At 32.7% G+C, this 24,241-nt stretch overlaps 2 protein-coding genes across 2 annotated transcripts; both read left to right on the forward strand.

Annotated features, from left to right (window-relative positions):
- The first annotated feature begins 9,243 nt into the window (after positions 1–9,243).
- LOC115705686 (probable chlorophyll(ide) b reductase NYC1, chloroplastic) lies at positions 9,244–13,005 on the forward strand. Its single transcript, XM_030633085.2, has 10 exons — positions 9,244–9,898; positions 10,108–10,186; positions 10,280–10,415; positions 10,587–10,661; positions 10,801–10,996; positions 11,078–11,146; positions 11,395–11,534; positions 11,650–11,772; positions 11,943–12,135; positions 12,445–13,005. The coding sequence occupies exons 1-10, from the start codon at positions 9,500–9,502 to the stop codon at positions 12,628–12,630; spliced, it is 1,596 nt and encodes a 531-aa protein (XP_030488945.2). The 5' UTR covers positions 9,244–9,499; the 3' UTR covers positions 12,631–13,005.
- Positions 13,006–19,870: 6,865 nt separating this feature from the next.
- On the forward strand, positions 19,871–23,920 carry LOC115705504 (proline-rich receptor-like protein kinase PERK1). Its single transcript, XM_030632847.2, has 8 exons — positions 19,871–20,706; positions 21,341–21,898; positions 22,059–22,145; positions 22,244–22,314; positions 22,465–22,541; positions 22,768–22,915; positions 23,024–23,185; positions 23,431–23,920. The coding sequence occupies exons 1-8, from the start codon at positions 20,103–20,105 to the stop codon at positions 23,740–23,742; spliced, it is 2,019 nt and encodes a 672-aa protein (XP_030488707.2). The 5' UTR covers positions 19,871–20,102; the 3' UTR covers positions 23,743–23,920.
- The last annotated feature ends 321 nt before the right edge of the window (positions 23,921–24,241 follow it).

Genomic DNA, 24,241 nt, shown 5'->3' on the forward strand with positions numbered 1-24,241 from the left:
TTATTAATATTCTCCCAAGATAGGTTTATTAGACAACATACTCCGACATATATTAATACAAAAAAACAGTGAATATATAATTCATTATATAGGAATTATTCTGTAAAATGACATCCTACATTGCATGAGTTCCAATCCTAAAGAGAACCTACAGTATCTACATTGCACCTACACTATCTACTGTTTTTATATAATGTGGCAAGTATTGGGTCATCTGTTTTAATATTTATTTTTCTTTATTAATTTTTTTAAATAATATGTTTCTAAAGAAAGTTTCCGTAATTATCTTATTATTTGTTATCAAACAGAATAACCATAACTCATGACCCATTATTACAAAGAATTCTCTCTTAACTTTCTTTTTCCTTAATAGTGTGAATATACGGTTTGTTAGAGAGATACGTGGTTAAATGATTTTTTTTAATTTAAAAAAAAAATTGTTTAATTTTTTGATTTAATTATTGGATTTATTTGTTAATGGACGGTTTGTTAATAGTGTGAATATACGGTTTGTTAGAGAGATACGTGCTTAAATGATTTTTTTTAATTTAAAAAAAAAAATTGTTTAATTTTTTGATTTAATTATTGGGTTTATTTGTTAATGGGAGATCAAACTATTAAAAAGGAATATTCTGTTAAACCAAGAAACCAAGAATTGCGGTTAGATAGGCACTTTTAATATATAAAGATATATATATATATATATATTTATTTTAATAACAAGGGACAGTGTGATATTTAAGTTTGGGGGTGAACTGAAATTTTTTCTTGCTTAGTTTTTCTCTAGTTTTATGTTATTGTCATGGTAAGCCTTAGTGATTAAAGAAATACCATCCGTTGTTATTTATCTGATTTAACTTGTTAGTGTTGTGTGCTTTTTTTTTAGTGTAGCGTAATAGTATTTTATAATTAATTAATAGCTTAATAGCTTAAAGGATTTGGGTTCGAACCCATGACTTCTTCCTTTTTCCCATCTCTCCCTCACCACTAAGCTAGCCTTAGTGGCTCAAATTAGTACCGTGTATTTAATTTGATTATTTTTATGCTTAATTTTATTTTTTGTGGGAAAAGTTGAATATTAATTTGTAAATGCGACTAGTTAGATTTTGTTATACATGTTTGATTGGTTAGATGATTGATAAGTTGGATTGGATAGAACTTGCATTACTTAGCTTTTGAGACAAAATTTTTGATCATGTGTGCTTTGAAAAATGATTTAGATAAAATTTTTTTTAATGTTTGTGCCTTTCAAGACTTTCTTTTGTAGTTTTTATCTTAGTTTACCCCTTTGAGTTTTGACTTGTTGTTTTATTCTTTGTATTTACACATACTTTGAGCGAAAAAAAAAATTGAATCCCTTATTGTATATGTATACTTTTGTCCCTAACTATACTATAAGTGGATTGTTAGGTTGGGAGATTGTAATTAATGGGAAAAAAGTATGTTTTGTTTTGTGAAAAATAAAGATATTATTGAGTGAATTTCAATATAGAAAGTATTTGCAACAACTTGAAAATAAAAAGAAAGAAAAGAAAAAATTGACAATTTTGTGTCATAAAAAAATAAAAGTTGTTGCAAGTTTATCAAAGAAAAGGTTCTCTCGTGTATTTAGAGAAAAAGGACATACGAGGATCATATGTGATAATTGTAGAATGATTTGATTTGAGAAACTTATGATATAGGTGAGCCTAAATGAAATTTTCTATCTACCTTGTCCTAAGCCTTAAACATTAAAACTCATTGGTCCTTTTTGATTTCTAATCATATGTTGTTGACATTAATGGATAAGGTTAAATAATGCAACTTTATTGATAATCGGTTTGTGGATATGTTGGAATGACTTTGAGCATGTGTACGAATTTCTAATGGTTTTTGACGTTTGCGAGTTATATTTATTCTTCTACAAGTTTGAGAGCCAAGGTTAGTATTGAGAGCAATTGGATTAAAAATCTAGTTTTATAACAGTTGAATCTTGTGAGTAGCGGTGGTGTCGTGTAAATTGAATTAAGGCTTATTTTGTGTTCGTTTATTTTAGATTAGTGTCAATCTTTACTCGAGGGCAAGTAAATATTAAGTTTGAGGGAGTTTGATACAGTAGTTTTAGGTGCATTTTATAATGTATTTTAGAGGTGTGTTTCAATCGATTATATTCTTTTGTGCAAAATTACACTTGTTTTCTATTTGTTTCAAGTTCAAATGATAAAATTTATAATATGAATTCAAAATAAAAAGAAACATGTTAAATGAGATGATTATGGAATTTGAACTTTTAGGATAGAAGTAGTGAAAATTTTAAGTTTTGGATGCTCAACACGCTCTATTTGTGATCGAAAATCAAGTCTGAAGCTCCAAGCCAATTTTTGACTATGATCCGTTCCCTTTGAGAAAAAATGTTGTCAATAAAAGTTTTAGATCTCTCTTTCAGTTTTCCAAAACATCTTGAATCGTCTAATTCTGAGCATATTGAAAGAGTTATGGCCAAAACACTATCAGTTGTCGCACTAGGAAGCTCGCTACCAAAAATCATGCGTCAAGCCCGCCTATTTTAAAATGCAAAAATTAGGTTTTTTTTAATCTTTTATTAGCTATATAAAGTCCTTTTTTCAACACTTTTGAGTAGACCATCATTAGGGACAAAAATTGAAGCAAAAAGCAGCTCTGGGGACTTTTCTTAATATTTTTCGACGAATTTTTTTCTTCTAATCTTTTCTTATGCTCTTAATTAATTGTTATCATGTGTTTTTAATGATTATGAGTAGCTAGACTTTTTATTCGAGTGTTAATAGAGATTATTTAACACTTTATTTTAGTTTTAATATGATTTACTTCTTTTCTAATTTTATATATGCATCAATTTTATTAGTACTAAATTACTTTTAATTGCTTGATCACCAATTAAATGTTTTATGATTTCAATGCAAAATCTTAGAGGTGAGTATTGATTATGCTATAGTGAAATAGATATAGATTTCGATATAGGACGAGCATACTTTTGGAAATATTTTACCAGGATCTAGATTTACTAACAAGTATGTTTCATTAACATCCTAATATGAATTTCTAAAACAATGAAATAAACACATAAGGGTTTAAGAAAACCTTACATTGGGTGCATCGGAATATAATGACTCCTTCCGTTCAGATCTCTAGCCCTTGATTCCTTTCTGTAGCAGAGCATTATCAAGATCTGAACCTGAATCTCTTTCTCTCCTTCTTGAGCCCGATTCTCCTTCTTGTTGATTGGATTCTTCACAATCTTCCACACTATGATTGAGATACCACTTGATGTGTGTGGGCACTCACTCTATCACTCAAGGTAAGAAGAAAAGAGAGGAAGTGGTTTCGGTTTTGCTATAGGAAGGAGGCTTAAAATTTTACTGAATGAATGTGATGTATCATCATCTTTTTCCTTAAGCCATGACTATCTACTTATAGGTAACCACCTAGGTTTAGGTTAGATTTAATTAGCATTAAAATAATAAAAAAAAATGGTAAATTACACTAGTGTGGCCTGCCCTAGGATGTTATTGGGGCCCACTTTGCAATTTTACCATTTTGTCATTTTTCCATCCTATTTTTTCAAAAACGCCAATTTTCTAATTTAACCACTTAAATGTCAATTCCAATTATTTAATAGCTAAAAATTAATTATTAAATAATATCGTCATTTAATATATTTATTAATTAGACATATAAAGTCTCTTAATTAATAAATAAAACCTAGAATCTCTTTTCTTCACAATTTTGCCCTTGCTTAGTGAAAATTCATAAACTAGACATAGTCTAATTTTAGAATTATAATTGATTAACTAAAATCAATTAATTGAGTCTTACAAGCAGTATGGTCTCAACTAGTATGAGGACCATGGGCCTATATAACCGAGCTTCCAATAAACAGATCAAGAATTTACCAAGTAAATCCACTGACTTATTAATTCCTTGTTACATCCACGCATAGAACTTGGAATTGCACTCTCAGTCATGTAGAACGCTCTATATATTCCACGATATAGATACGATATTAATTATCCATTGTTATAATCCCAATAATCAATGACCCTCTATAGATGATCTACATTGCATAGGGATAAAATTACCGTTACACCCTTTCAATGTATTTTATCCTTAAAACACTTGCCACCTATAAATGATATTATAGTGAATTAATATAGTCACTAAAATGAATGTTCTATCATTTATCTCTATTTAGCAAGCTCGAAGAAAATCATCGTTTCACTTCTAAATACTTATAGAAGCTATAGATTCCATATCTATGATTAGCGCTCCCACTCAATTGCACTATCATGTTCCCAAAATGTACGTATCACCCTGACCAAAAAGTAGGCTTAACTAACAAATCAAAGAACATGTATAATACTCTTGAGATTGAACCTAAACATATCAGGATTAAGATCATTTGATCTAGGATCAACTAGGTGATATTGAATTGAATAGATATTACGGTAAATTTATCATATCTAATCAAAGTTTAATATCGGTCCCTTCCAATGTATACTTCATACATTCGATACTGGTAAACTTTACCAATGCCCTAGAAAGGACATAACACTTATCCAAGGTGTAAGTATACCTATCGCTGATTATTATGCTAGTCTAAATCCAGTGAACTGACAAATCAGGGAATTAAACTTTCGAACATATAATCAAGATTATATTCCACTGTGCTGACAACACTATAATCATTAACAAATACATATGTTCTGGACTTAATAGAATGTATACATTAAATATAATCATGAAATAAATCATGTGAATCATGCAACATAAAATGTTATTTCTGATCTTTACTAATTAGTAAATCTGATTATATTGAAATGGGATTTATTTAGGGCACAAAACCCAACAAACTCCCACCTGCACTAATATAAAATAAAAAGTGCATTTCAAATAATCTCAACACCTTGATATACAAATCAAGTGTAGTATGTAGTGTACTTTCCGTAATAGGATCTGACAGGTTGTATTTAATACAACCTTTCCTCCTCCATTACATTTCCTTAATCACAAAATTCTTGATATTGTAAAATTCATCTCTATATGTCTACTCATCTAGGGATACTGGATTCTTTAATTTTTGGCAACTACTTTTGCGTTAATCAGGAAGTAACACTAGTAGTTAATAAATGTTGGAACAATGTCAAAAATGTATAGAACTTTTCTTAGACTGAATAAGCATCTTTCCTGCAACTCTAACATTCAGTCTCTCTCTGGTAGACTTAGAGACTTCAGATAGGTTTTTACACTTCTCCAAAATCACTAGTCCACCCTTAGAGTAATCACCATCTCATCAGCAGACTTTCTAGCACTAAGGAAAGTCTAGAAATCTGATTTGGTGTAGTCTAAGGGTATTAAATACACCCTTATCGACTAACATATAGTTCCTCTTCTTGATCTTAAGATTTACTTGATTGTCTTCCAATGTTCTTTTCCTGGATTAATCTGATACCTACTCATTACTCCCACTAAACAGCAGGTGTCTGGTCTAAGGCATACTAAAGCATATATGAGACCTCTCACTGTTGATTCCTTCATGGCTTTATCTTTTGTGGAATAGTTGTTACTTTTCCTTAGATAAATAAAATCTACGTCTAGAAGTCGAGAAGCTTCTATAGATTGCCATTAGAAAAATACTCCAGCATCTTACTAAAGTAAGTTGCTAGAACTAGAGTAAGTAAATTACCAGGTATACCACAAGCCATAGATTTAGATAAACTCAAACCTTTAATACCAGGAACAGGAAGTTTTGTTAAGTCCATTGAATAGACTTATTAATGAAATTTCCTTTCATGTCCTTGCAATAGAAAATTTTTGGTTGTTCCATATGAATGGTTTTAACCATAGTTCTCCTAGCTTTTCTTCTTAGTTTCTTATTCTGACGATCCATTACTCGTTTAAACTAACAATGGATTTTAATCACAAGCGTCTTCCAAGTCATAACAGGGTGAGTTCCTTGAAACTCTCCCACTACGACAAGGTACCGTGAATTTTGTCTAAGAACATAAGTGGTATTTACCTCTTCGGTTGTGTCAAAACAACAGAGGTAGTGGGATCATCATATTTCGAATAAGATGATGGAACACTTTTAGAATCAAGAAAAAAAAATATCTCCTCTACTAGGGGTGTTTGCGGTGTGGGTGGTGCGGTTTTTAACCATTTTTTCAAACCCACCCGCACATGCAGTTTTTCCAATTTTCCAAATTGCACCCCTACCGTGATACTAAAAAACTACAAAAACCGCACCGCAAAAAATGATGCGGTGCGGTGCGGTTCTGCAGTTTGAACTTTCACAATTTTTTTTTGAAATCATCATAAAATAATTAAACTATCATTAATATAATTATTCCAAAATACTTCAGAAAATACAACAAATTTGAGACTAATAAAAGTTATAACAACAACAATAAGTCAATAATCTTTTTAAAGTTTCAACAACACACCTAAATCAAAATAACAAACTTGAAACTAATTAAATTCCAACAACAATATAAATGTATAACTAACATACTTTCAGCAATAGATTAAAAATAAAACAAATACAAACTTCCAACTCCAAATTTCAATACACATGTATGGGCTTGGGTTTGTTGCTAAGAAAAGAGGGTTTGTGAAGAGTTATGGATTTTGCCCTAAGATTTATGGGCTTGGGTTGGGCTCATATGTATGGGCTTAATTAAATAAATATAAAAATTAAAATTTTAAAACATGCGGTGCGGTGCGGTTTGAATCGCGGTTTAATAATTCAAAACCGCAAACCGCACCGCACCGCGCGGTTTGGGAAAAATTCAAACCGCAACGCACCACGAAGAATTTCAAAACACATTTTTTTACGGTGCGGACGGTTTGAGCGGTTTGATGTACACCCCTATCCTCTACTTTGCTACTGTATTTTCAGACTTAGTCATTTTTCTTAGAAAAATAGTATTTGTTGAAACAAACACTTTCTTATCTAATGACTATGGGATGGTCCACCCCTAATCACTTAGAATAGCTAACAAACATACAAACCTTGGTTAACAGTTCTAGCTTTTCTTAAGATTACGATTAGGTCATCCATGAATCTAGTAATGGTTTATACTAAGTACACAACCATTCCATCATTCTGAAATTTTCCTTTCACTAGGGTATTTCCTTAAGGCATTTAAGATTTTTATGCTTAATGCCTTGTATGTATTTAAAGTTATCACGAGAGTATAAAATTTGCATATAGATTGAGATTTATATGTCCAAGTCTCGATATAAGTTTCTTTGATAAATCCTCTATCACATGAAAATTAGAATTCGGAATTTAAATTATGTTAAACCATATAAAGTAGATGGAACTGAAATTAATCACCATAAGCTTTAATCATTGTTAAATTTCACATTAATTATTTATTTTCTTTGTTTTTCTTTAAGTAGAAATTAAAATCTTTTCTTATTTTTATTGTCACCTAATAAAACTAGGAATTTAAGTGTTTGGTAATTAACTACAGTCTTTGTGGAATCAACCTCACTCTTGTGAGTCTATTACTTGTAAACAATACATATACTTGCGTGTTGGATTTATCACAACAAAGATTCGGAAGACTACGGTATGAGTTATTCGCCATCCAAGGATACAACATACGAAAAGAAATAAGAATACCCTAATAGGCTTTAAGAGGTAATTTTTTTTTGTCTATTTATTTTAGACTTAATATATATATACACATGGTGATCCTGAGGACGTGGACTGTAGTACGATGATAATCATAAACTATTATTCTGCTGCATACCTGATTTAGTACCACAAAATTAATATAGGTGTGCTCTGCACATGCACGATGTCATATTGCAAACCCTCCGGGAGGGAACAAAAGAGTTGGAACCATTGCAAGTCCCAACTCACAAAATTGTGAGCCAGAACTTGGAGGGTAAATATTATCTATACTTTTTTTTATCAAAATACGTGGCAAGTGAGGAATAAGCCACATGTCTATAGGATCCACATAAGCACGTGGATGATCAATATTAACATAATAAGTTTTTAGTATTCTCCTCAAGGTATGAAGGGCGTCTGAGAGTGCACAACTAGTTTCCAAAAGAACATTGAAGTCAATCCAACATCTATTTTATGTTGAATTGGATCAGTTTTATTCGTTGGATGTATTTCATATATATTTCTTGGTTTAATTTGGCTTTATTCAATATTTTAGACCTAATATTTTTTTTTTGGATCGGATCGTATCCATCTAATATTTTAGGTTCAGTATGTATTGGATTGGATTGGATCCATCCAATTTAAGAAAAAAGAGTAAAATTTTAATGTTAATTTTTAATATACATATATATATTTTATGTATAACAATATAAAATTTAATTACTCATCTAAACTAAATGAAAATACTAATTAGTTCGATTGGATGTTGGATGTATTAAATTTTTGGACATCCCATCTAACATCTGATCTGATCTAATTAGATATTCAAAAATAACATCCAATTCGATTTGATCATACTTGGATATCTAATGTTTGACGACCAGTTGTAATTAGATCAGTCGGTTGTCATTAAATTTGATCGATTTATGCACACCCTCTCAACTTATAAATACAAAGAGAATATAAAAAGAGTGAGAGATTCGAAAAACATAAGAAAAAAAGAACTCTAAAATTGTAAGAAAAAATATACTTTCAAGTAATAAAAATACTACTCATCAATAAAAGTAATTTGTAAACTACAATTAATTAATGAGCATTGCTATTAGGTACTAGTGGTGCCGAGCACCTTTACGACATGTCGCGTTGCGATTGATTAACGATACTCCCTAAAAGCTATTACATTAAATTATATAGGACCCGATATTTAGTTAGACCAATATCGATATTGACACATAAGAAGCTGCTAAGCACCACTGATACCCTTTAACATTTCTCTTAATTAATATATGAACTACCTAAAATATTTTTCATATAATTAATTTCTTTAATACAAGATTTAGAAATTGTCAAAATTTTGGTAACAGGTAAATATAATATATACTTTTTTTGTATTAAGTTATTTATGTATTTTTTTTTTTAATTTTTGATATATTATGTAAAAATAAAAAAGATAAAACAAGTCCCCAAAGAACTCATCTTGTTCTTTAGATTCCGTGCCACAATGACCAAACAATATCAATCACGAAGCTAGAGACCCACAGAGTACACGTGGCATCTAATCGCAAGTAGATTGGGTTGCTTTAACGTGTGGTTATCACAATCCTCACTCTCCTAGATCTCCTCCAACTCTCTCTCTCTCTCTATATATATATATAAACTCATTAGATTCAGATATTTTCATTGACCACATTGCTTGTTGGTTTGTTTTCATCCTTAACCTTTCTCTAAATAAATATAAATGAAAATATAAGAAAAATAAAATAAAACAGAGAACCCAAATGTACAAAAGTAGCTGCACCTTCACCCCCAACAAAATTGGAACCATTTTCATAAAGTTTTGAGCTTTAAATTCTGTCTTCAATGGCCGCCGCCGCTGCTGCTGTTGCTGTTACAAGGCTTCACATATGCCCACATGGGTTAAACTTAGACCTGTTCAATTCCAAGGCTCACTTCCGAACGGGACCGACCATCCTGATTGGACCCGGTTTTAGCGGGTCAGTGCGCCCTGTCCGTCGTGGGTTTGGCTTGAAAAAGTGCAGGGCTTATAGGAACGAGAGTGACGATGGAGGGGACGCGGAAGAGAAAGAGAGAGAAAGTGCGAGAAAGTGTGGGAAAGTGAAGGAAAATCTGAAATTGAACAAAGGAAGTGGGTTTTGGAGTTGCTTGAAGTACGCTGTCACGGCTGGTTTTGGCTCAGGTTCAAGAAACAATGATGAGTACGGCAAGGCTGTGGCCAAGTGTGAGGAAGTCTTTTCCTCCGTAAGTTATTTTATTTTTGTTTAATTAATTTTGCTTAATTTGGTAACATAATTCCCATATTTAGTACAACAAGACATAACTTTTCTAGTTTGCTAATCAAATCATGATATGTTTATCTAACTTATGTTAAAGAAAATTTTCATGAAAACAAACAAGAGTTATTTTCTTTCATTTAAGGTGTTTCTCCTTTGTCCTTGAAAAACAACCAGATTGCCGTCCAAATTGGAAGATATATTGTGACCATGATGAGTACTGGAGTTATACTAGGCGTTGGATTTCAGTTATCAGGTAAGCAAAACATGAAACTCTCAAACACAATTCGATTGTGCTTTTTTACCATAACAATGACAAAGTTTACTGTTTCAAAAACTGTTTTTGAAGGTGGTGACAGCCAAATGCACACCTTAATCTGGTATAGCTGGCTTGGAGGGATTATCATTGGGACTATGATTGGAGCTAACATGGTTTTAGAGGAACACTGTCGTGCTGGTCCCCGTAATGTTGTCATAACCGGAAGGTACCATCTCTTTCGAGTCTTTCCATTCCATATTTGCTTATTGGCCTTTTGCTTGCACTTGAAAGATCTAAAACAGTGTTTGTTTTAGTTGCAATGTATAAGAGCATTCTTATTGTAATTTGTAATGTTGATGCTTATTTTTGATTGGATGAATTGGATTGGATTTTGCAGTACACGGGGACTTGGGAAGGCTCTTGCTCGTGAATTTCTTCTTTCGGGAGATAGAGTGGTTATCGCTTCTCGCAGGTGATTTTTAGAAAATGCTAATGTTGAATTCGACATGTATTAGTATGTAGTGTAGTTTTCTTTAGTTTTGCTTTTGTTTGTTACTTTAGTAGACTACCTTTTTCTTTCCTGATCATATGATGTAATCATGTGAAGGCAGCCCTGAGTCTGTAGTCGCAACTGTGAGAGAGCTCGAGGAAAACTTGAGGGAAGGTCTACTCTCTGCAGGTGGCTCATCCAGGACAAACCTTAGACATGCTAAAGTTGTTGGCATAGCATGTGATGTTTGTAACCCTGATGATGTACAGAAATTGGGGAATTTCGCTGCCAAAGAACTTGGTTACATTGATATTTGGGTGAGAGTTTAGTGACTCACTTTGTGAAAAATGTTTTTCGTCATATAAGCTCACAATTTAATTATTAAAACTGTTGGACAGATAAATAATGCTGGCACAAACAAGGGATTTAGACCCTTGCTGCAATTCACTGATGAAGACATTAAGCAGGTACTTTGATGGCTGGTTCTTTACTTGGGTTATTTGTTGGAGCACTTTATTGGCTTTTCCTTCTCCTCCATCTTTGCATCTCAAATGAGAATTCAAGGAAGTCGTTCTATGAAGTTTTGCAAATCTGCTGAAATAAATTAATTTTCCCCATTGATGCAGTATAATCTATAGTTTATTTCTAGCTACTTCATGATGTTGTCTGCTTTATGTCTATCCATATATTTATGGTGAAAAATATTTGAACTTAGATTGTCTCAACAAACCTGGTTGGTTCACTCCTTTGCACTCGAGAAGCCATGGGTTTAATGGGAAACCAAGTGAAGGGAGGGCACATATTCAATATGGATGGGGCAGGTTCTGGGGGATCAAGTACCCCTTTGACTGCTGTGTAAGTTCCATGTAAATTAGCTTTATTTCAACTTATTTAAAGAGATTGTGATTCATATTTTTGGCGGGTGATAATGATATTTATGCTTGTTTGTCTCATTTCCATTTCCATGTAGCTATGGATCAACAAAATGTGGCCTAAGGCAGCTTCAAGCATCACTTCTGAAGGAGTCAAGGCGATCCAAAGTCGGAGTCCACACAGCATCTCCAGGAATGGTTCTTACAGATCTACTTTTGAGGTGCTTTAAATGAGTTATTTTCTTTTGTTTACTATTTATAGAACAAACTTATCAAGGTTATTTTTTGCTCTTTAGTTACATGAGTTTTCTCTTGTTGATCACTTTGTTTTACTTTGTATTGTACTCTGGTCATGCTTAGGCCTGATACATTGACTATTGACTGTTTTCAGTGGTTCCACCATACAAAATAAGCAAATGTTCAACATCATATGTGAGCTCCCTGAAACTGTTGCTAGAACATTAGTTCCACGAATGCGGGTTGTAAAAGGAAGTGGGAAAGCCATAAACTACTTGACCCCACCTAGAATCTTACTTGCTTTAGTTACCATATGGCTGCGACAAGGGCGCTGGTTTGATGAACAGGTAATTTTTGCATTTTCAAGTCTAAGATATGTACCATAACATCACTATGGTGCGTGCACATAGATAAAAATTTAACTTAATTCTCCATTCCCATATTTGTAGTGAATGTCCTACAACTTTATGCTACTTGGAATGTAGTACAATTTTATAGGGGCTCTTTAAACGAGGTTAATTAACATCATGTGCTTGTAGATGCTGATTCACATGTTTGAGATTCTAAGACTTAGATAGTTTTTTTCAGGAGAGTAACATACTTTTTTTGGCTAAACAGTTTTAATAAGCAAGAATTGATTGGATCATATTTTTCAGGGGAGAGCATTGTATGCTACAGAGGCAGACCGAATCCGTAACTGGGCTGAAAACCGCACTCGATTTTCTTTCACTGATGCAATGGAGATGTACACCGAGGGCACTTGGCTATCTGTATTCTCACTCTCTGTCGTATGCGCCTTCATAATTCTTTCCAGCACAAGCAGTAACTTCCCTGGCACTTGAGCTTTGGCTAATTACTCAGAACCTGAAAACAGTTGGAAGTTGGAACATATTAGAAAAAATGTTTATTTTTTCTCAAAGAAGCAGCTTTGGTTGATGGGATGACACTTAAAAAAGTAACTCAACACCCTCAGAAAAATGCAGTTTTTTTCCCCTGCATCCTTAAATCACTTAAGCACCACCAGTAATTTGTTTTACTATGCCCATTTGTAGAGCTTTTAAGGGTTATAATATACAAAAGAAATATATGAAGAATATATCAAAGAAAGCAAGAATTGTTCATGTTTGTTAAATGTCAATGGAAGAAGATGCTTGTAACATGTAAATTGGTAAGTGATTTGTCATGAAATTCAATTTCATTTATTATTTTTCTTTTCAGTTACTTGAGATTAAAGTATGTTTTGTTCACTATGATGGATGCCCACTTTGTTTTTCTGGGGTTTCTCAAAACTGAAAAATTTAATAAGGATGAAAGGAGTTAGTTGAGTTGTCGTTGAATATATTAAGAACTAATTCGTTGTCGTTTAATAGTGTGTTTTTTACTAGTAGAATCTACAAATCCAAAAATTAAAAACCGAGTTGTTGACCGTTATAAACAGCAGTTGTTAGTCAAGTAATAAATTAATGCTTATATAATTAAATATAAAAGCGGTTAGCTTAGCTGTATACAGCTGAATCTTTGCCTTTAGTCAGAGAAATTAAAAAGCGAATGTCATGGCACTAATTATGAGAAGAGGAATTATAATAATAATAAGAATACTAAATTAGAGAAGCATGTGACACTCAATCATCCTTTCCCCTCCATCCAATTCCATCCCATTATATTTTCCTTTTTCTTAACAAAATAAAACTCATAATAATAACGTTCTTTTTCTCCTTCCTTTGCTTTTGATTTTAAAAATAAACTAATAAAAACGACAATGGTATGAACAGTGGGACCCTATAATGAAATGTCTGTCGTTACTGGAGTTGGAGTTGGAATTGGAAATACGCATGCATTGCAGGGTCAAACATGAGAACCCCCACCATCCCAATATGGCAATATCCTATTCCTATGGCGTATGGGGTGGGGACTCAGCTGGCTGCACCAACCAAGCCAGCAGAAAGAGAAGAACACTATTACTACAACAAGTTGGACTGTGACTTGGCCATTAAGTTTTCGTGTTTTGCATGCTTCAAATTTGAATATCAAAATAAATTCAGATTCGATATATTCAAACCAAACCTACACTCTTTCCTTTTAATCCTAAACTAATTTGAACTTCATCAATTTTTCCATTTTAGTTTTCTTATTACTTTCTTTTAATTAAATAAACAATAATAGTGTAGTAGCTAGTTTTTTTTTTGAACTGGTAGTTGTAGTAGTATAGTTAGTTTTAGAGATATCAAACGTGCATGGGAATGTGAGTGCGACAATTAATATTACATAAATTAAATCACATGCTCTTTAGCCCATAAAAATTGACCACATTTATATAGTGACATTATTTGAGTTTTTTTTTTTTTGGCTGAAAAACTGAATGTGAGGTAATTTCTTATTTTTTTTTTGCCTAATTTTGCCGTATGTATTAGTAGTAAGAATCGACCGATGACACATAAAAAAAGAAAAAAAAAATCGACCGAGATGGATATCTCAACACCCCTTTTTTTAGTAGATTTAATCACAATATCTCAATTACATCCCTTAAGGGCAGGGCCGGTCCTGAAGTATATGGGGCCTAAGGCGAAATTAAATTTTGGAGCCCTTATATAGTTTAATTATTATAAATGTGATAGTTGTAGTGCTTAGTGAAATGGTAAAATTTTTAAAAAATCTTAAGAGGTCTAAGGTTCAATCCTTCATAACTACACATTAAATATTTTCCATGACCTCTTACTGACCTTCTACCACCACACTAAATAATTTTTTGTCATATTTTCTTCTTATTTAATACTTTATCTATATATATTAATATTTTTTTTTCACAATTTCAGGGCCCTGAGCGTTCGGGCCCCGAGACGCACGCCTAGCCCGCCTACCCTCAGGGCCGGCCCTGCTTAAGGGTTTTTTTTTTTTTTTTTAGGAGAGACCTAAGTTACTATATATGCTCACAAGATTTTTGTTATGAAACCTATAACAATTAAATGATTTTAATTAATTATATATGTTTTTTTTTTTCTTTTTTTGGAGAATTATTTAATGATATAATATTTAATAAATAAACTGTTATGTGGTTTTACCATAATAAAACTCCAAATCGTTATATTAATCTTGGTAAACTGGAACTAGTGATTATTGTCAATGGTGGAGGAGATTAATTAAGAGAAGAGGTAGCGGCATTACAAGGATGCCATTTGTCAAATAATCAAATCAAATGATTATTTGGTCCAATATATGCAAAAGCTTGAATAGGTCTTTCTATAGATCACCACCACAGCTCACTATATATCCACCTTTGTTTCTAGATACTCATTTTTACAACTACTTCTCTTCTTTCTCTACTCACCTCACCGTCTTGCCTAATTTGCTATATTATTAACTATATAACTTACTTAATTAATCAGCTAATTTATTATTAGTTTTAATTATATTATACATTAATTAATTATAATCACACCCTCTCTCACAGCTCACAAGCTATATACGCTAGCTAATAAGTTGTACGCACGCGCTTCATCATAAGAATAATACGGCAGTCTTTCACATTCATTAATGGGCATTAATCCAATACTTTTTATTATTTGATTTTGACTCTAATTTAAATCAGAAATATTATATTCCTCCGTAACTTATGCCTTTGAAAAATAAGTGGGGAAAAATGATAGTAAATCACTAATTTGATTGTGGACTTTAAAATTGAGTGAAAAAAACGTCTGAATATAAGAATACAAGACAAAAATAACTCTCCAAATTGTTCGTATACAATTTCTCAAACTTTATATTTGAGTAAATCACTATTTTGATATTGTGAACTTTATATTTATAAGCACTAGTTTTATTTTGTTCTAGTGCCACTAATCAAGAAAAAGTTGACTTTGATTGATCCCTAGGGCCTTGTTAGTTTTTGTTTTAAAAAATTTGAGGTCTTTAACGTAGTGCTGATTTTGTCCGGTAATCAATATATCGCCGGCAAAAGCATTATTGAAGAAGAGTACTATAATGATTAATATTATTATGTCTTTGACAAATTTAATATATATATATATGTTGCCGCCTTTGAAGAGCCGAAGAAGATTGAAACAGTCATCATAAACATTTCTTCATCTATACTATATATGTCTCTTTTCTAATTATTACTAATTTCTCATTAATACTAATATTGGCTGCGTATTAAAAAATGTAATTGTGAGATAATGCTTGGTTGCGTATCATTTAAGCCAGTCAGTATGTGACACTTAGAAGAAATTGGTGTCCGTACGTGAAAAAAAATAATTTAAAAAAATGAGATCCACAATATTATGTATGTAATTAATTTTTTCTATATATAAATTGTTTTGGGAAATTCTATAATGGACTCCTTAAAATGGATACATTGATGCACCATTATCTATTTTAGCATCCGAAATAATTTTTTAGTCAAATTTTTTCTCATGGTCATGTACGTTATAATTATTTAAGACATTCTGCAAAATTTTAAGAAATTTAGAAAAGTTTAGCACACTGAAAAATACGTTCAAACAGTGTGTTGCACGCGTGACTATTTTATTTTATAATGCACCCCCTTAAAAGGGATGTATTGATACACCCTTGGCTTGTTTCGGCATCCAGAAGAATTTATTAGTCTAATAAATTTTTCATATTCATGTACGTTATAACTATTTAAGATAACCTACAAAATTTTAAGAAATTCCGAATAATTTACAATATAGAAAACAATGTTCAAATAGCTTATTTTACACGCGTATAAAATAAAATAATCACGCGTGCAATACACTGTTTGAACGTAGTTTTTGGCAGATTAAACTTTTCCAAATTTCTTAAAATTTTGCAGGTTGTCTTAAATAACTATAACATACATGACCATGAGAAAAATTTTGACTAAAAAATTATTTCGGGTGCTAAAACAGATAGGAGTGCATCAATATATCCATTTTAAAGAGGTGCATTTTAGAATTTTCCTATAATACATTGGTCAAAATAGAAGGTGATAATCAACAAAGTATGACGATATACATTAAAAAAAAAAGTCTAATATAGAGAAGTTAATTATTGTCCTACAAGATCTAGTATGAAGATGTGAAGCCTACGTGTAAATTAATTATAAAAGGTTATATTAATAAATTGAAAAAAAAAGGAAAGTCGATCTGCAAAAGGATTATAATATTTATAAATTTATTTCTATTTATTTTTAAATATTTTTTAATCCATGCTTTATTGTAATAAGGAAAGTATCATATGTCAATTTCTCTTTTATATTTATTTTAAGAAATCATATATCTATTAATAAATAAAGAAAAATTGATATTTTGTTTGAGACTACTTAGAAGAACACTAAGCAAACGAGGAATATTAAAATAGTAACCTATATGGTCAGAGGAAGCATATGAGGATGAGGTGTTAATTAATTAGGAGACATAATTTGGATTCAAGGATTGTAAAATGAGCTATTGTATGTGTCGCGTTTTATTATTATTATTACATATATATAGAGAGAGATATATAGTATATATATATTTATTATGTGTACGGGTTGATGAAATAATTATTGACTTGATTTTAATTATTGTTGTAAATTTTAGGTAATTATAGCAATAAGTTGGGGTTTAAATGATAGGAAACACGTCAAAATCTTTTGGTTTGGTTAGCTGTTGATTTATTTCCAGCTGGTGGTGATCTTTACTTAGAGTAACAGCCACAGCTACTGCATATATATATGAATTAATATCATAAATTATTAAATTAGATAAATTAGGATTACCTAATGTTTGACTTATTACTTTCCTTTAATTAGAAAATCCTATAATATATGTATGTACTGCTATATCTTTTACATATACTCATTTTCTTTCAGCTCTGGTTTATTTTATCCCATTTTGGGATTTGCGAATATTACTAGGATTACGTACCTAATCTTAATTTGGGAAAGTAAATTTGTTTAATAAATATTTATAATCTTTCTCAATCTATATATTTTTTTAGTATTGGAAATGTTTTAGAATCGGGAATTATACAGTTTAACAGCTAAACAAGGGCTATTAATTACGTGTTGAATATAAGATATACAATAATACAATGATAAAGAAAAGATGGTATATTGAAATTTGCTTAATCAAAACATCAAACTATTCATCAAAGTATTATTTGTTGATTATTATTTAGAAAAGGTTAATATTAATGAAGTTATCATGTGCTACTTTTGGTCATTATTTCATCAATACATTCTTAAAAAAACAACACACATAGATATCATAATTACATAAAGATGCATATGATGTAATATAGTTGTTTGGATTTGAAGAAAACTGAGAAAGGAATGATACATACAAATATAAATACCAATGAAATTGGTTGGTAGAGTAGTACCCTCTTCTTATTATAAATACCTTTTTTTTTTGTATATGTGTAAGAAATGGTATAATTTTTTTTTTTAATAATGGTATAAATTGTTTTAAATGAATGAAGAAGTAATATCTTCTTCCTTTGTTTTATGAAGAAAGTATTTCACATTCTAAATTTAAGGACACATGATGAGGGTGCAGTTTTGGGTCCACGTTAATTTATTTGGGCAAATACCAAAATTACCAAAAGGAATTTGTCTCTTATTTCTTTTGTTGTCTTGCTCTTTGGAAGTTTCACATAGTCATAGTGTTTTTTGTCAGGTAATAAGTTTGAGCCACTAAATAAAAAATTAAATGAATTTATCTTAAAAAAAACAGAGAGGAAAAAATGTGCAAGGACAGATGTGATTGGATAACTTAAAAGAATTGAATTTGTTCCCACTTGAGACCGCGAAATATAGGTATAGAGCAATAGCACAATCTGAAAATCCTTAACAACCAATATTTTTAATGAATTTGGGTAATATAACATAACATAACACTTTGTCTCCAATCTTATTCTCTCAAACACCCATCACCACACCAACCCAACTCATCATTTTCTTAAACAAAAAGACTCCAATTCAAAATCCCATTATATTATTGACACCTCACTCTCACTATAATAACAGTTCTATATGTATATATATATTCCTTTTATTATCATGTAATCAGCCTGGCAATATATATGTATGATATATGTACATCTAGAGAGGTCCACCCACCTTAGTATTATTTGGTAATGCATGATTTATGTGCGCTTACAAGCGTCAATATGGACAATAATTACTTCTAAGATACAGGTATTGGTAGGTATAGATTATAATAATCAATACAATATTAGCTTTCTTAAATAAATAAAATATTCAATATCAGCTAATACAATCCTTATACAAAGAGAAAAAAAATATATCTATATATTTTTTGTATGGAAAGAAAAAAAAATATTAGTTTTTTTTGCTGAACAGAAAAAAAAAAAATAGTTAATATAATCTAACGTAACTACGAAAGGAAACAACCCATCCTATACCACATAAAAGTAACCGAATTAAAGAAAAAGTAAAATCTTCAAATTTATAAGTTGCCAAATTAGCCACCCTATAGATATATATGAATTGGTAAGTTCTTAACCTAATATCTAATGTGAACAATTTCGTAGTTATATTAAAAAATGGCAAAAAAGGATTAGAGGGTACTTGGGATTATCAAGTCTCAAATATTCTCCAACCATTAAAGAATGAATAATATACAGAAAAGCATATTATTATTATTAATTGGATTATGTATATAATATGTATGAGAAAAAGAAAAAAAGATAAAAGACTATGATAACCAATAATTTTAGTGTGAACTCATACGTGATAAAATATCATTAAAGACCCCACACAATACAATATTTAAATTGATAATTATTTTTTTGGAATATCGTAAAGCGTATGCAAAGCAATGCAACACTACCACTATTAACATTACCAACTCAGAATTGAATTAAAAGAAAAATAAAATAAAAATTCAAAAAATCGAAATTAGCACATGACAAAGGCGTCCTCACCTTAAAAAAAATAAAAATATATTAGATAAAGCCGACCCCACGGTAGAAAAAATCCAAAGCGAGTAACAGACGGAGAAATGCGCGGGCCAATCGTGTGGGCTCCACCATTTTACCGGTTTACCCCTTTGGCTTATTGTACGAAGTAGGCTACAGCTGCTTAGTATGTCTCGCGCAGCACACGATAATTCCTCTTCATTCCCTTAATATCTCTCTTTTTCTGGAAAAAAGAAACTGAGTTTTCAAAAACTCGTTCTTTTTCCTACTCACTGCTCAATTCTCTCTCTCTCTTACGAACTGATACGCTTTCTCTCTCTAAAGAATCGAAATATAGAGAGAGAAAGAAGCATCGGGTTTTCGACTACTGACTGAGCACCATTTTGTAACAGAATTTTTGCTGGTAATCCCGATGTCAACTCCGGGAGGTTCACCGGCGCCGTCTTCGCCGCCGGCTACTAACTCGACTTCGCCACCGCCTTCGACACCAAGCGCACCGCCGCCGGCTACTCCAACGACTCCCGCCTCACCTCCACCAGCTACTCCGTCACCTCCGGCTGCTACATCTCCGCCACCTTCTACAACTCCCACTCCGCCGGCAGCTACCCCGCCTACTCCCTCTCCACCGGCACCTACTACACCGGTTCCCTCGCCTCCGTCTACTACAACGCCGCCTCCGGATTCATCGGCTTCTCCGCCACCACCATCGACACCATCCACAACTCCATCGACCCCATCTACGCCGTCGATTACTCCTCCGCCTCCGTCTCGTACCAACACTCCTTCGACGCCTTCTAATCCTAGCCGGAGCCCGCCTCCTCCGTCTAGGTCTTCTTCAGCACCGGGACCCTCAAGTTCGCCGTCGTTGTCGACTGGGGTTGTGGTTGGGATAGCCGTAGGTGCAGTGGCGATCTTAGTTGTGCTGAGCATTCTATGCGTTTGTTGCACTAAGAAGAAGAGAAGGAGACGCGACCAAGAAGGTTACTATGTTCCTCCACCACCTTCTGGGCCTAAAGGTAATGTTTTTTCTTCTTATATTTACACAAGTGATTTTTTTTTTAAAAAAAAATAAATATATATTATTTAAGTTTTATCATCATCAAATTTTCTATAATTTTTTTAAAATATTGGGTCATGCAATCTGACTTTTGAATTTTTCGAATCTCAGAAAAATTTGATGAAGAATTTGAATTTTTTTTGGTTGGGAAACATTTTTAGATCTGGTCATTGGCAAGCATTCTTATGATTTTGAAGTTCTTAACCCGTTTCTGAAATGGTGCTTATATTGCCTGAATTTAAATTAGCCGTTAAAGTTGTTCAAGACTAATGCTGATTCAGGGATATTATTATATTTTTCTGCTGTTTATTTTTAAGAGTCATCAATTTTGCTTAAAGTTTTACTCATGGAAAATCATTATTTTTCTCCTTTTTTTAAGAAAATGTTCCCGGGAATCATGGGACCATCGATTGTGGGTGTCTGATTTCATGGGTTTACGAAACATTACTAGTGTGGATACAGTTTTCAAGCTCTGTTTCTAGGAAGAAGAAAAAGAATGTGTTTTACTTTTATTAACTTTTTGAGTCTTAAAGGTGCAACTTCAATTCCATGTTCTAATAAGTCATTCTCTCTGCTTTTTGCTATATTCTCAGTTAACAATTATGGAGGACCCCCGCAACATTGGCAGCAAAATCCTCCGCCTTCCGATCATGTCTATATGCAAAAACCATCTCCTCCACCGGCAGCTGCATCGCGGCTTTCTCAGCCTCCAGGATATAGTCCAAAACCACAGCCTCCGCCTCCACTTTTTTCAAACAGCAGTGGAGGCTCTGCCTCTAATTATTCAGGATCTGACAATCCTCATCCACCGCCACCTCCACCAGGCTATTCTTTAGGCTTTTCAAAGAGCACATTTACATATGAGGAGTTAGCATTGGCAACAGATGGCTTCTCAGATGCCAATCTCCTTGGGCAAGGTGGTTTTGGATATGTCCACAAGGGAGTCCTTCCAAACGGGAAGGAAGTAGCTGTGAAGCAGCTCAAAGCTGGAAGCGGTCAAGGGGAGCGTGAATTTCAAGCGGAAGTTGATATTATTAGCCGAGTTCATCACAAGCACCTTGTTTCACTCGTTGGTTACTGCATGTTTGGGGCCCAGAGAATGCTTGTTTACGAATTTGTTCCAAACAACACTATGGAATTCCACTTACATGGTACATTTTTTTCTGCTTTCAATTAGTTTCTAATAAAATGTATCTGAAATTATAAAAACATTTGTAGGTTGAATTGCTATTTAGATTTTGCACTAAGATGATTCACCATTTTATTCTACATTTGCTGATACTGTAAGGTTTGGTGGATTATAAATTGCAGAAAAAGGACGTCCCACCATGGAATGGTCCACCAGACTTAAAATTGCTTTAGGATCTGCCAAAGGACTTGCTTATCTTCATGAGGACTGTAAGTTCTCTCTCTTTCAGTCTTCATGGGTACTGGCCTTTTGCATTGCTGATGTAAAGACAATGATCAATTTTAACTTTGTAAAATGTTGAATGCAGGCCATCCAAAAATCATTCATCGTGATATCAAATCAGCTAATATACTTTTGGATTACAAATTTGAGGCCAAGGTAATTCATCATGATATTAACTGTACACTTCCTTGATTTTTAACACACTTCTTTGAGATGAAGAATTAGCTTTCAATTAATTTTATTTGGGTGTAATGACTTTAATCATTAAGTTTGCAACATGCCTTATCTTTTATTTTGTTTTTGCAGGTTGCAGATTTTGGACTAGCAAAGTTTACTTCTGATCTCAATACTCATGTCTCGACCCGTGTGATGGGAACTTTTGGGTAAGCTGGAATTCAGATTTTGTTTGTTTTTTTTTTTAAATTTTCCAACATGAATGTTAATTTGCATAAGGCATTGCACTGTATTCTACGCTGTTAAGTTTTTATGTTCTGCATGGTTCTCTCTGACTTCAGGATACATTGTCCTTTGCCTGATGAGTTTCATCATTGACAAGCTTTATGGGTTATGGTATGATTTAACTTTTATTTCATATTTAATTACTTGCAGATATCTGGCTCCAGAATATGCTTCAAGTGGGAAGCTCACAGAAAAGTCAGATGTTTTCTCCTTTGGAATCATGCTTTTGGAGTTAATTACTGGACGCCGACCTGTTGATATGACTCACTCTTATGTGGAGGATAGTTTGGTCGATTGGGTGAGTAGCATGATTTTTAGAATCTGTATATGTTCTTACTCTGTTGGTCCTTGCTGACACAATCCTTGATGTGTTATTTGATAAGTAAACTCTGTGTTGGTATTGCAGGCAAGGCCGTTGCTCAATCGAGCTTTGGAAGACAGAAATTTTGATGAGCTGGTTGACCACAGGCTGCAAAAGAATTATGATGAAAATGAGATGGTTCGTATGGTTGCTTGTGCTGCAGCTTGTGTACGTCATTCTGCTAGGCGCCGACCAAAAATGAGTCAGGTGATTTTTCCTTAGCAATCAAATTCTGATAAAATTTCCGTTCATTGTTGCACTAGGCTAAGTTCCTAGATAGTCAATTTCTTGTTGCTTGATGATGTTTTCTGCAAAGAGATAAGTTAGGATGGGATACTTTCGGTTTAAATAAAGCATTAAGACTATATACTTAGAATTTTGTGCTTCAATTATGCATTGTTACTATTGGGAAGCCAACCAACTTACTCTGCTATATTACATTATTTAAACAGATTGTTCGTGCTTTGGAGGGAGATGTGTCTCTAGCTGACCTCAACGAAGGAATCAGGCCTGGTCAAAGCAACATTTACAGTTCTCATGGAAGCTCCGATTATGATACTAGTCAATACAATGAGGACATGAAAAAGTTTAGGAAGATGGCGCTAGGAAGCCAAGAATATGGTGCCAGCAGTGAGTACAGTGCTCCGACCAGCGAATATGGTCTCTACCCATCTGGTTCGAGCGGTGAAGCCCAAACTACTCGAGAAATGGAGATGGGAAAGATGAAGAGAAATGGTCAAGGTTTTAGCGGAATGCCTCTTTAACAGAGTAATTATTTTCTGTAAAAATCCTTTCAAGTTCGGTTCAAATTCCAAGAATATCATGTTTTATAGGAGTTTTAACACAATTTTTTCCTCCCTATCTCTGAAATTGTTTGTTTTTCCAGTGTACTTATTAGTGCTTATACGGCAGATTGACAGGAAAAGCTTGTTCATTCTTTCATTTGTTGCTTGATCTTATTTTTGTTTATACCAACTTATACTACCCGTATATATTACCCCTTTTAACTGTAAGGTAATTTGTTTACGTTTCTTACATTTTCTTTTTCAATTGTATTCAAGAAAAACAATAATTTTAATTTTTTTTTATGTGGCTAATGATAGAAAATCTTATCTTTAAATCTATTCCATTAAGGGAACTTGCAAGTGGTATAGTGCATCTTTCGATGACAAACGTGTTGGTTCTCAAAGTCAATTGGTGCTGTCTGCCCCTCAATTAGCAGAAGCCAAAAGAAATAGGTTTATCTAATAATAATAATTATAA

This window comes from Cannabis sativa, chromosome 1 (assembly GCF_029168945.1).
Source record: "Cannabis sativa cultivar Pink pepper isolate KNU-18-1 chromosome 1, ASM2916894v1, whole genome shotgun sequence".
In the NCBI taxonomy this organism is placed as follows: Eukaryota; Viridiplantae; Streptophyta; class Magnoliopsida; order Rosales; family Cannabaceae; genus Cannabis; species Cannabis sativa.

Excerpts from the sequence above, each read along its gene's own strand:
- LOC115705686 (XM_030633085.2), top strand. The coding sequence starts at position 9,500 with ATGGCCGCCGCCGCTGCTGCTGTTGCTGTTACAAGGCTTCACATATGC. Across the intron at positions 11,535-11,649 it reads AGTACCCCTTTGACTGCTGT|CTATGGATCAACAAAATGTG; the intron begins GTAAGTTCCATG and ends ATTTCCATGTAG. Across the intron at positions 12,136-12,444 it reads GGCGCTGGTTTGATGAACAG|GGGAGAGCATTGTATGCTAC; the intron begins GTAATTTTTGCA and ends CATATTTTTCAG.
- LOC115705504 (XM_030632847.2), top strand. The coding sequence starts at position 20,103 with ATGTCAACTCCGGGAGGTTCACCGGCGCCGTCTTCGCCGCCGGCTACT. Across the intron at positions 20,707-21,340 it reads ACCACCTTCTGGGCCTAAAG|TTAACAATTATGGAGGACCC; the intron begins GTAATGTTTTTT and ends CTATATTCTCAG. Across the intron at positions 23,186-23,430 it reads GCCGACCAAAAATGAGTCAG|ATTGTTCGTGCTTTGGAGGG; the intron begins GTGATTTTTCCT and ends TTATTTAAACAG.